Here is a 13,492-nt window from a genome sequence, read left to right as displayed (position 1 = left end):
ACTGAACCCTGGACTTCTGAAAGACCAGCCAAGGATCTTAACTCCAAGACACCTCTCCAGCCCCTACACTGCATCCTTAATTCATTTAGAAAATACTGATTGATGTTGCTTAGGTTTTCTGCGCTATAAGAACTTACTGGATTATATTTAAAGTAGTTTTTGTCACAGCTGACCCACCAAGTTTTCACTCAATACCCATAGTTAAAATAACTGATATTCATGCAGAAAAAATGACTTATAATTGTAGATATGGAAATCTTAACCATGAACACACCCTAAAACCCATTTCTCAAATGAATAATTTTTTTCTTTTTTACATTTTTAAACCTGTTTTTTATTTTTTTTAAGATTTTAAAGTTTTTGATAACAGGAGATATCTTCTGCACACAGCTATCATATTGTAGCAGAACAGACTGTACCTCCCTCCCACTCTGTCAGGAATTCGTGCTTTGGAAAGGTCAACCCAGGACATCTGGCAGCCAGAGGAGACACAACAGTTCTCCAAAAAGACCAATCACATTGACAATTTAAGTCACTCTTCCTTCTGTGTCTTCTGGATCACGAGGAAGAGAACACACGTAATAAACATTTTTAGGTTGTGAAGAAACACAAAATTTTCTGAATCCGCTTTTGGAGCAAACTCTGATTTTTCCCCTTTTGGCTGGGGAGAAAAAGATGAATAAGTGAAATTTCCATTATGTTCCTATTCCTTTGAAATTTCCCTCTAAGTGGCTCATATCATGTTGGTCCGTACACATAGTTTATGAAGTGCAAGGATTAAAAATCCACCAGAGTTTGTCTTCTGCTATATAATCTTTGAGCATTCACAGCCAAATTTCTGTACTTGTCCAGACTGCACATCATTTTGGAATAGCCTTAATTCATAGCTGAAAATTAAATATGTTGCAAAACCAGTTATAAACTTCCTGTTCATGTTGAACTTTTGAAAGGGAAAGATTTGGGGGGAATTCAGTTATCCCCTTAATGAGATAAATATTATTCAAATCACCTTGGTAACAGCTGGGCTATAGTCACAGTATAGCTTCAGCACTTCTTTCTAAGTTAGCTGATGTTGGTCTAGAATTGATAACAATCACTTTCCTGGGAGAGTGAAGGGGTTTTAAGAAAACCCTTTGTAAGGCTGTAGGGTGGCATCGATGTTTGGCTGTTGGCAGACAATGACACTCTCATAAGTCTGCCTCAACTTCTACTACATCTTGACTCAGTCGGAGGCGGATGTACTTGAGAAATTATATACAGGAAGGAGGGACTAGGGGGTGACCCATCTTAACACGGTTTAGACTACCGTACAGTTTGTTCTCTTGAAGGTAAATTAAAGAATTTCCTGTTTTGTATGCTGAGAGAGAGAGAGAGAGAGAGAGAGAGAGAGAGAGAGAGAGAGAGAGAGAGCTCAAGGCTCATGTTCTACTCCTGAGTGTCTCAGGGGCTAGCGGAAGTAATGTGTGCATGCTTAAAAGGATGCACGGCCCTATGCATGAATCACCATGCTGGTTCTATCTGACTGACTGACTGACTGACTGACTGTATGTATGTATTATGTATGCATGCATGTATATACTCTTTGTAAAGTATAAAGATACTGTTCACCGAGAAAAACATCTCTGAAAACAAAAAATAAAGGAGTTTGCTTGCCCAACTTTCTTTACCCATCACTGACAAAAACCATGAATTACCCAGCAACAAAATAGGCAAACAACAGCTAAGAGAGCCAGTGTTGGATTTGGAAAAAACATCTAGTGTGCCTTCTTAGTTGCCAAGTAAAAGCAAGCTTCTGAAAATAGAAAAGAAAAATGAGGAATCGGTCATATCCAATATCTATCTGAAAAGTAGTCCATGAAGAACAAGAAGAATAGAGAAAAAATATCTCAGAACAAAGATGGAATACTTCTTAGTAAAACTTCCCAACAGAGTCCATATTTTTGAATTTTGAAGAAACACCATATGTATGAATTGATAGATCAGTGATCTAAGTAAAAGTACATAAACTGACATTGCACATAGGCGTGTGTAACAGAAAGGGTTGATGAGCAGGCTTTATTGTAGGATGATGTATGCCCTTTTATTTACTTATTTTAAGAGAAAGTAATTCGGCAAGTCTTATAGACACTGTAGACCCAGCGGGGGCAGAAGCAGCCTGGCGCTAGAGAAGACCTGTAAGCAATAGCAACACATGGCAGCGGGGAGGGCGCACAGAGCTGAGAATGGATGAAGTGATGTTTGCCTTCACTGTAGAAGACATCCTGAAAGTAAAGGCAGGTGAAGAATGAATTGAAGTTAGATGAAGGTAGGGGTGGATTATAACCGGGACCAGGGTTGGGGGAGGTGGCACACCAAAAGTCACTGGAAAGGTAGTGTACATCCAGGAATCATGAAGTCAGTGCCATGTGACACTGCGTATCATCAGCACAGTGGAAGTGCCACGTCTGCAGTTCTCCATTCTTGAACACAGTGTTCTGAGACAAAACAGTTTCAGCTTAGGCCAGCTTTCTAGAAAGAATGCAGTTGCAGAGACTCTTGAATATGGGGGTGGGAGAAGAGAAAAATTCATAATCCCATGGACTGGTGACCACACCTTTACCCCATGGGCCTCTGGGAGACACCCCAGAGCTAGACAATAGCATTCCATACCTCTGCATCTAACAGCAAGGTCTAGACTGTAGAGTGTTCTTGGGGCCAACATCATGCATTATATCATTCAGGTAGCAGAAACATGGCTGCCTGCGTCTTCCCGGGCTTCTGAGCCATCCTGCCTTGCTGAGTTCTTAGACTCCATAGACATACTGATCAGCATTTATCAAGGCAGGTTAGTTTATGCTGTCTGCAATGGATGCATTTGTAATGTTTGATGCCCCCTTGAATGTCCTGTAGCATCTCTTCAAAGACACACATGGCAGTGTACCTTCCAAAAGAAACATTGTAAAAGACTTAAGTATTTTTTTAATTGTATGTGTATGATGTTTGCCTGTATGTATGTGTACCGTGTGCATGCCTGGTACCCACACAAGCCAGAAAAGGTCATCAGATTTCCTAGAACTGGAGTTACAGATGATTATAAGCATATAAGCACCATACAGGTGTTGATAATCGAATCTAGGTCCTTGGCAAGAGGACCAAGTGTTCTTAACCATTGAGCCATCTCTCCAGCTCCCAAACAAAATGTAGTGGCTTTCTTTTCTTTTTCTTTTCTTTTCTTTTCTTTTCTTTTCTTTTCTTTTCTTTTCTTTTCTTTTCTTTTCTTTTCTTTTCTTTTCTTTTCTTTCTTTCTTTCTTTCTTTCTTTCTTTCTTTCTTTTTTTTTTTTTACTAGTTATGTTTTCCTGAGTACTGGCTATTTGGCTGAGACTTGCTAACTTTTTTAGAGAAGATATATTGAATGTCTGTTGCCTACCAAGCACCATTCCACATGCTAAAGAAAGACATGAGAGGCAAGCATTCCTTCTTCTGGGAGGAGTACACTCTTGACCATAAGCAATAAACATAAGCTAGTAAATAAGATAATTTTGGACACACACAGGGACGTGAGGATAGTAAAGTGGAGTAGTGTAGTGCCGGTGAGACTGTAATGACTATTCTTCTCTGTTTTAGATTTCAGTATGTTATTAATGCTCTTCATGAAAGACAATGGGCAGTTTGAATGGCCAAGGACAGCCTTTGAGAGTAAATGGCAGTTGACACTAAGCAGATATGAAGAGCCCCTGAGGCGTTCTCCCAGGTGCAGGACCCCTAAAAGCAAAGAGATAAGAATAAGCAGGTTGTGTGGGTGGAACATGGTGAGCTGAGATTGACAGAGCCAAGAGGATGTGAAGAGGAAATGGTGTGTAAGGCGTTATGGACCACAGGGGTGGCTTCAAGCAAGAAGGCTTTGGAGGACTTTAAGTAGGAAAGTAACATATTGTGAGTTGTTTTCTAAGAGGTCATTCTGGCCATTGTGAACCTGCTGAACCTTGGGGAAGGACTGAGCAGGGAGAGGCATTGGGTAGGAGTCTGTTGCAGGAGGCATTGCTCATTAGCTGGGGTATTGACTGTGGGAAGCAGTTTCTATTGGCTGCTCAGCACAGCAATTTCTTCCACAATAGAGGACACTAGCATATGCATCATGTCAAGTGTGTGTGTGTGTGTGTGTGTGTGTGCGCGCGCGCGTGCGCAAGTGTGTGTGTTCCAGGATTAAGGTTTAGAGCCTGTACTAGCATCCAGAGAATGTGTGGAATAGTGCCGAGGAGAGTGCACAGCACCAGAGGAAAGGGGTGTTGAGGCTCTCTTGAGCAGAGGATCGGGTGCAGTGCTAGATCAGGCTAGAACTGGAGGACTGTGACCCTGACATGGGAGAGTTAAGAAGAGAAGGCAGTGGCTGCTCTGCTCTGCTATAGAAGTCAGTGTGCTGTTAAGTCCCACTTAGCATGTCTATACTGTAAGTGTAGCTCTTAGAAGTGAGTAGTGGAAATACTGGGGCACATTCTGCAATGGATGAAAACATGAAATTCCAAGTGTCTGCCATTTATCATTGGGTGAAGAAGGGGATGTGGGGGTGAGGCATGGGCAGCAAGCTTGTAGACCAGCAAGCTGGGTGTATGCTGTGGCAAATAAGGAAGGCCCTGATTCAAACAAGGTGGAGGACAAGGACCAACACCCTAGACTGTCCTCTGATGTCCACACATGCACTATGGCCTGGCTGTGACCACATTCACACATAAGAGCACATGCACACACACACACACACACACACACACACACGCACATGCGCGCGCGCGCACACACACACACACACACAGACATATGGGCACACAGACACACATGGGCACACACACACAAACATATGCAGGGGTTACAAAATATAAGTAGAAATGTTCAATATTAATTAGGTGGAGTAAAATTGGTGTTAAGATAGACAACATGGGGATGGAGAGATGGCCCAGCAGTTAAGGATGAATTGTGTTCTTACGGAGGACCTGGGTTTGATTTCCAATACCCATGGCAGGCAGCTTGCAACTGCTTGTAACTCAGGCTCCAGAGTCCTCAGCACCTCTGGCTTCCAACGGTACCTACACACATGGTATCCACTCACACAGACAAGCATACACACGATTAAAACTAAAATCTTTCTTTAAAAGATAGGCACAAACATATGAATTAATTATTTTCAATGTCTGCACAATTTATAATAACCAAGATTGGTCTTCTAGAAAAAGCTTTCATCTTAAAAGGCTATCATGAACTGGGACTGGTGGCACAGCCTGGAATCCCAGCTGCTCAGGAGGCTGGGCAGGAGGATTCCAAGTTGAAGGCCTCCCAGGGATAGTGTAAGTTTAGGGTCTACCTGGGTAACTTGGTAAGAATCTCTCTCAAAATTAAAAGACATTGAGGCTATAGCTCATTTGTATAACATTTGCTTAGCATTCATGAGGCTCTGGATTCTAGACCCACTGTTGCCTAAAAGCATCCCATATAGTTACATCATAATGACCTCATAGTTACATCATAATGACCTCATATAGTTACATCATAATGATTTCCATATAGTTACATCATAATGACCTCATATAGTTACATCATAATGATTTCCATATAGTTACATCATAATGGCCTCATATAGTTACATCATAATGACCCCTTAGCTACAGGACAGATGAATGAACTTTATTCTATCTATGGTTCACTATCTGAGCTCCCTTTAAGATACGTTAATTAAGAGGGAATACACAAATTCAGCAGCCCTAGGGGGAAAGCAGTTTCTCAAATCCTGGTTTGAGAAGTGAAGAGTCAGGCCATGGAGATGCTAACTTGGGTGCAAGGCTGCTGTAGGATTGTCTTACCTTGACTTGTTCCAAATTTGTGGAATTCCTGAGTTTTTTGTGAAAACCAATTTTCCCAGTCCAGATAGGCAATGCTTTCTGCTCTGCTCATCCAGACTCCTGGGCTCTCTCCCTTGGGGTCTTCTCCGACCCCTGCTTAGCTTTGGTTTTGTGCTCCACGTGGAAGCAAAGAAGCAAAGATCCACCCGTTAGGAAATAGCACTTCTAGAAAAACGGCTGATTCGGAGAGCAGGCAGTGAGCCGCCATGCTTGGAAGGAAGGTGGTCACGTGACTGCGCTCTGCAGCTGTGACCTGTTGTTCCAAAGCTGCCCGTTCCTCCCTGACCCTTGCACCAGCGTTCCAGCATCTCCCCTTCCACTATTTGCAGACAGCAAGCCCTCCCAGATGACTTTGCCAGGCATATGAGAAAGAATCCAAGTTTGTTCACAGAAAGGCAGCCCTCAGACATGTTTTAAAGCTTCCTGTCTCCATCTTCTTTGTGATTGTGACAAGTCATGAGGAACTTTCTACACACCGAGAGGCTCGGACTCAACCTTTTAGGAGCCTAGCATGGTGCTGGATTGGCATTTCATTGATGAACGTGGGGGGCAACAGTGGACAGCTTCTTGCCCTATGCTGCCGCTCTGATTCAGGCTCTACTTATTCTTGTTTTAGAAGCTAGAAGTACACATATACATGGGTGTGTGCACACACACATACATATATATATGCATACAAACAAACACAGACAGATACACACACATTCACACAGACACACACAGACACATACACAGGCACTCGTACATACAGATACAGACACTCACACAGACACACACATACAGATATACTCACATACATATATTCATATACACAGACACGCAGACATGCAGACACACACACAAGCACTTATACACACAAACACAATCACAGACACATGCCCACACAGTCATGCACACACAGTCACAAACACTCACATAAACAGTCATACACACAGAGATGCCTACACATTCTCTTGATCCCCACCATTCCCATCTTTCACTGTCACTAATCTGTATCCTAAGTGGAAACCTGATTGTTGAGGCCAATGAGATGACAATGGAGGTCATTATTCCTTATAAGTCTCATTTGCATCATGTTACATATGATATAGACTGAGAACCAGTGCTAGGCTGGAGAGCGAATGTCTTAGCCAGATATACCAGGTCCTCATGACCTTAGACCTTGTACCTTCTGCACTCCTGGCTTTACTATATGGAGCCACAAACTTTGTATTTTCTCCCTTTTCCACTGTTATACCACTTTTCAGTTTTGTGCCTCCGTCTGTAGAGTCTGCCATCAAAGTGGCCCAGAGGTAAACAGCACCAAAAGCAGTCTTCGCTCTGGAATTACATTATTTTTATTTCCTCTCTAGTCAAGTGTGGCGCTAAGAAGCTGCAGAGGCACGGAGAGCGGTGTCAGTTCCTTGTGTTCCTTCCTCTCTTTCGTCCTTTTCTCATGTTCCACTCTGAGTCCTGGGACTGTCTGGCAATCAGTGTAGCTCTGCAGACGCCAAGTCTTCATGGTTCACGTTCTTCCTTGCTTAGGCTCCACCTCAGAGCCCTGTGCACATGCTTTCTCATCTGGGACACTCGCGATGGTGCTCCTCGATGGTGCTCCTCATGCCCTATGGAGTAGGAAGAGAACTGTCACTTCTCTGCTTTGCAGAGAATGACATGTGGGTTTGTTCAGCTCATCGCACGTCTTGCAAGTGCACATCCAACACTGCCTGGCTGTGGCCTGGGATGGACCTCTGGAGGATGGGCACACTCAGGGAAATCAGTGATGTGAGCAAACTTGATTTCGGACTGTGCATTCTCGATGATTTAGGAGCCTGGACTGTCCAGGCCCCTGCTCCTCTCTTATACACTGTCGTCAGTGTGAGCCAGGACACCCTGAGAGAGAGAAGGGAGAGGGGAGAGGAAATGTCCATAAGATCACTTTTTGTCCCTCCCCTCCCCTCCCCTCTCCAACCCTCCCCTCCTCTCCCTTCCCCTCCTCTTTTCTTCTTCCTTTCCCTTCCCCCTCCACTCCTTTCCCTTCTTTTCTTTTTTCTTCTTTCTTTCTTTCTTTCTTTCTTTCTTTCTTTCTTTCTTTCTTTCTTTCTTTCTTTCTTTCTTTTTTCTTTCTTTCTTTCCTTCCTTCCTTCCTTCCTTCCTTCCTTCCTTCCTTTCTTTCTTGCTTTCTTGTTTTCTTGCTTCTATTTTTTTTCCCCCGAGACAGGGTTTCTCTGTGTATCCCTGGCTATCCTGGAACTCACTCTGTAGACCAGGTTGGCCTCAAACTCAGAAATCTGCCTGCCTCTCAAGTGCTGGGATTAAAGGCATGTGCCACCACCGACTGGCTTTCCCTTCTTTTCTTTTCTTTCCTTCATTTCTTTGTTTTTTAAGACAGGGTTTCTCTGTGTATCCCAGGATGTCCTGGAATTCACTCTGTAGACCAAGCTGGCCTCAAACTCACAGAAATTCTCCTGTCTCTGTCTCCTGAGTGCTGGGATCAAAGGTGTGGGTCAATTCCACCCAGGCTAATATGATCAGCTTTCAATGTGGATTTCTGAGACTGTCAACTGTATCACTAAGACATTTGATCAAATCGTGAAGATTCTGAGACAGTGTAGTGTGGTTGGCCCAATCACAGTTATAAAAACAGTTCCTTCCAGTGAAGGAGAAGGGAGACGAGTCCCTGCATGAAGTATTCACATAGGTTAGCTTCTCTCAGGCTGCGGCATTTCCCACTTCCTGTGGCAAAATCTAACAGGGTGCTTTTTTTTTTTTTTGTCTAAAAGCAAAGCCCAAAGTCTCTTTTTTAAGGCCATCCTTTTCCTACAAGGACCCCGCTCTTCTTGAATTTTTTATTTTAAGAGATCATGAACAGTCCACGACAGTATTTACATCCTTTTCCAACCAAAGTCAAGAAGACTTTGCCATTGCGTGAGAATAAGGTGCTTCCTCTCTGGGGCCCACGGGGAGAAAGAGGTTGTTTTATTTAATATATATCTGTCTGTGCTGTAGCCAGCCAAGCTCTGAACTTAAACTCAATGAGCGCTTTGATAAAGGAAAAGCGAAAAGAAACTTTTAGGATTGGTTTTCCATTCATGATGTGTGTGTGTGTGTGTGTGTGTGTGTGTGTGTGTGTTATAAGCAGATGAATAATGGGACTGTGCATTTTTCCATCCAAGCCTTTTCCACCCTGAGAATAATTTCTTTCCTGGCTTCTCAATGAATAAGGCATTATTTCTGAAACCCAAGAGGCATTCCTTTGATTTCCCTTCATGTTTAACTTTCTGAGTGATTTTCAATAAAGGAAACTCAAGGGCTTGGAATGAAGGCTCTCAGCATTTTTATTGAGGGTCAGATAGTACTGTAGCTATTATCTGCTGATATTTAGAATATTATTTTCCCTCTCTGAGGAGTGTCTAAGGTATTGTATTTATAAGAAAAATGAAGCACCTTGGATGGTCTTCAAAGTGAACAGCAGTCTAAAACCAATAGGCATTGGTGGTACAAAACAAAGAGCTTTATGGGGTGCTTTTCTTGCTATGTTTGTATTTCCCTGCTGAAAGGGTGCAAAAGAAGAGGGGGAGGCTCTCACATTCAAAGCTGGGCTGTTGGGGGACTAAATCACATTTGTTTGCTTTTTATGAAACTCATTCTTTGAGACTGGTTCAAGCTGAAGACTCCACTGAAGCCTGCCCTGTGTGCATCTGAAGATTCAAATGCACGTGGAGGTTCCCCGCTCACCCTCCCCCTGTTCACTAGATAGTTGGTTATCCAATGGGGGTGGGGGTGGCACTTAGCTGCGGTGTAATGGCGCACACTACTCCACTGGATTGATTCCTTCCGTAGAAGACCCCCAGCACATGCTCAGATAACATAATCATCAAGGCTAATTAATCATTTCATGGCTTCCACATTCCCTCGGACTCACAGGGAATGTGATCTTAGAAACTAAATAAGAGGGGATATAGTCTCTCATCTGCATTTCCAAACCAATTATAATTATAGAAAAAATTATAGAAATTTCTGAATAATTCAGAGTAGTTGTGGGTGAGAAAGCAGAGAATTGACCTAAGGTATTGTATTTATTTAAAAAAAAAAAAAAGGTTCCAGGACAGCTGAAATATAAGATATGGCAATAAATACTTAACTTTTTAAGTTGCAAAGACCGGAAGAATAATGTGGTGCCTTCAGGAATGTGGATGCCAGAGCCAGGCTCTGAGAGCAGAGACTCTGCAACTTGCTTCTTGTTTAGCACCTTTCAGCGTCTTGGTCTTTTAAGCAAGGTATTTAATCTTTCTGGGTCTCAGTTTCTCTGTCTGTGCAGTGGAGTTTTAGCTAGGCTGCTACGTGTGCAGATTAGGTGAGTTGTCCTTTGTAAAGTGTACACAAGAACTGTGATTGTTGGATCAAAAACTAAAGCATTCACTCACCTTGGGCAGCTGCTGATTTACATGCCACAGAGCTGGGAATAACAATACCATTGTTGGGGTTGTTAAAATGCACTGGGCAATTATTTTCTTAGCATCCATTTACAATTTATAACCCATCCCAGGAGGTAAATAGACCATGTCTATTTTTTTTTTTTTTTTTTTTTTTTTGGAGAAAAGTGAGACAAAATTCAATTTGCCAACCCGCCCAGTTCCTTGAATGGCAAAGCAATGGTTTGTGCACTGGTGAGCAGAAACCAGAATCTTCACCTTCACCAAACATGGAGGGGTATGCCGTTAATGTCTAACTTTTAGCCCCCAAACAGTCATATCTTTATGGTTTTTTTTTTTTTTTTAAGATTCTTAATGCATTTTCTCATGGAGAATTTTTTTTTTAAATCAAACTGAGTGATCTGTTCAAAATCATTAATATTATCCATACATCCTTGGGTTTAAGGAGGACTTGAGTCAACGGCATATTATTAAGGTGACTACTGCTTTGATTTCAGAAGCGAAGTCTCCGGGATTGGTGGCTCTGGTCTCAGAATTTGCAGTTGCACACTTCATAATGATATGTATTGTTCTCCTTCTAATGCTCTGATCCCTCCCCTGTCGCTGCAGGTGCCTTTATTGTCTGCTGGACTCCAGGACTGGTCTTGTTATTGCTTGATGTGTGCTGCCCGCAGTGCGATGTCCTGGCCTATGAGAAGTTCTTCCTCCTCCTGGCCGAGTTCAACTCTGCTATGAACCCCATTATCTACTCCTACCGCGACAAAGAGATGAGCGCCACCTTCAGGCAGATCCTGTGTTGTCAGCGCAGCGAGAACCCCAATGGTCCCACGGAAGGCTCTGACCGCTCTGCCTCCTCCCTCAACCACACCATTCTGGCTGGAGTTCACAGCAATGACCACTCTGTGGTTTAGAAGGAAGCCAGCCGGCCTCTGTGGATCTGTGAACCCCACTCTACCCCCCCCCCCATTGCCAGGCAAGGTGGGGAGCCAGAGGAAATGAAGACACTCCTGTACCTAACACTAACCAATGGCAGTATTTGTCCCTAGACTTAAGAGACTTGATGAACTTACTTGGCAGCCCACATCTTCTCCTTTGGAAAATAGAAGGGGTCCGACCGTCTTGAAGTGGAACTTGGAAACAGACTCTGGGGTGACCATGTAGCCTTCACTAACTAGACTTAAAAGATTTTATGTGGTTTGGCCTAAGACAGAAAAAAAAAACCCAAAACAAAACAAAACTGCCAAATCAAGTACACAATTCACATAGGCTTCCCTTTCAAGAACAAATAATACACTGCATTTATTAGTAAGTATGTTTATGCCTGAGAGCGTGTTTGTGGTAGAAAAGACTGCTAAACTGTCATAGATGAATTTTTTTCCACGATGGAGGAAAAGTATAAATTAGAATATTTCCCGTGTTTGTTTAGAAAGCAAGCATGCAACATGTGTATACACTATGCCTTCCTGTAAAGATAAAAGGATATTATTTTACGTCTTCTAGGGAATAGAAGAAACTAGTAAAACTCAGTATTCATTTAGGCTACGGAAGAAACAATATCCTAATCAATTACCTTTTAATTAAAGTAATGAGACGTACATGAAAGGCAAAGCAATGTGAGCTTGTCACCCAGAGTGTGTGCTCGGCAAACGTTGGAGAAGATGAAGCGTTGTAGCGTTGTCCCTGCGTAGTGAAGATACCCAAGTGCGTTCTCAGTGCCAGAGCGCCAGTGGGACTTGTTTTAAAAAAGCCTGTGGTTTTCCAAGTTATAAAATAATACCTACTTACTATAGAAAACTTGAAAATTGCAGAGCTGTGTGAAAAAGAAAAAAAATGAAAGAAAGATTACTGATATTACAACCTGGAAGTAACCATCTTTACCAGCTCACGCATGTATGCCTATAGACATATATTATATACCTTTTTTACATAATTGGGTTGATGTTGTAAAATGTTTTGTAATTTTTTCTTTCAGAATTGCCAGTTTTTTCTATGGCATTTTTTTTCAAAAACAGTGTTAGTGGCTATATAATATTCCATTTAACGGCTGCAGCTCGGTTTATTTAACCATTCCTGTATTGTTGACTAGGTTTTTAATTTTTTTCATTTATTATAATATTGGAAGAATCTTGTGTACATAAAACTTTGCCAGTGTCATTGATGATTTACTTAGGGCGTATTCCCATGAAGGACCTACTTTTTAAAATGTGAAATGTCCTCATGTGTTTTCACTTTATATAAAGGGATATTCTACTTTCAAACTTCAGGGGTGGCCATGCCGACAAAAGCCCGAAATTACCTTTTTTACAGAAGAAACACAGTGGCTACTTTAGTTGAGAATGAGTTCTTGACAAGATGTTTCCCAATAACAACACCCTAACCTGACTAGCAAATTTACTCTAGTGTTTTTGAGGAACTGGTGATCCCTTTCTCCACTGTTGGGTTGAAGTAAGGAAAACACAAAGATATCAAGCATCAAAGTGAATCCAGCATCATCGCAGTACCACGTGGCCTGGGTGGGCTGTGGTAGCAGCTGGCTGTTGTGTGACCTCCAGCAATCACCTGCCAGACACACTATGTTCAAAGATGCCCAGTACCGCGTCCGGGTGACTGATATCTCTATGGTCTTGCTATGAGGAACAAGGAAGAGGAAGAATAGTCCTGAGGCAGGTGTGGGGAGGTCAAGAGGATGTCTGAGGGAAGGAAATCTTGCAGAGAGTGGCATTCTAGGGAGGAAGAAGACAGGGTGTGGCTTGTGTCTGGACCGAGGGTAGGCATGTAACAAATGCCTATTGGAAAAAATATGTGGAGAGCCAGTCAACAGGAAAACGATTTTGCTCCGAGTTTACACAAAATGCAAAAAAATTTATGCTGGAAATGAGTGATATGAACTTGGATGCTTATTGATGCCCTTTTTCTGGGGGAGGTAAGGACTATTTGAATTGAAAAGCATACTAATTGAACCGTAATAAATCATTCTCAATCAGTGATTGGCGATGTGTGGTTCTCGTCTGTACTTTTTCTATTTTCAAAAAGTTTCTGGCTTGTGCTGTGCTGTTTTCCCTCTCTGACCTTCTTTAACAGTCTGAGGTGACCCAACAACTGTTCCTCTCAGATACTGGCTCCTGACCCATGAGATTCATGAGAGATGTGTTACCTCAACATAATAAGTACTAGAGCACGGTATTTTCTAGAGATTTCATTTTATTTT

The 13,492-nt window shown here is 42.4% G+C and overlaps 1 protein-coding gene across 8 annotated transcripts in view; it reads left to right on the top strand.

Moving 5' to 3' along the window:
• The window catches only part of Lpar1 (lysophosphatidic acid receptor 1), a 118,036-nt gene extending 104,765 nt beyond the window's left edge, over positions 1 to 13,271 (top strand). For all 8 annotated transcript variants that reach the window (XM_052176545.1, XM_052176542.1, XM_052176544.1 and 5 more), the window contains one exon: positions 10,894 to 13,271. In XM_052176545.1, the coding sequence (XP_052032505.1) occupies positions 10,894 to 11,195 (302 nt within the window). In that variant the 3' untranslated portion in view covers positions 11,196 to 13,271. The remainder of the gene's footprint in view (positions 1 to 10,893) is intronic.
• The last annotated feature ends 221 nt before the right edge of the window (positions 13,272 to 13,492 follow it).

This window comes from Apodemus sylvaticus, chromosome 3 (genome assembly GCF_947179515.1).
Source record: "Apodemus sylvaticus chromosome 3, mApoSyl1.1, whole genome shotgun sequence".
NCBI lineage: Eukaryota > Metazoa > Chordata > Mammalia > Rodentia > Muridae > Apodemus > Apodemus sylvaticus.
The sequence above is the reverse complement of the archived record's forward strand: the minus strand, read 5'-3'. Positions and strand labels throughout refer to the sequence as shown.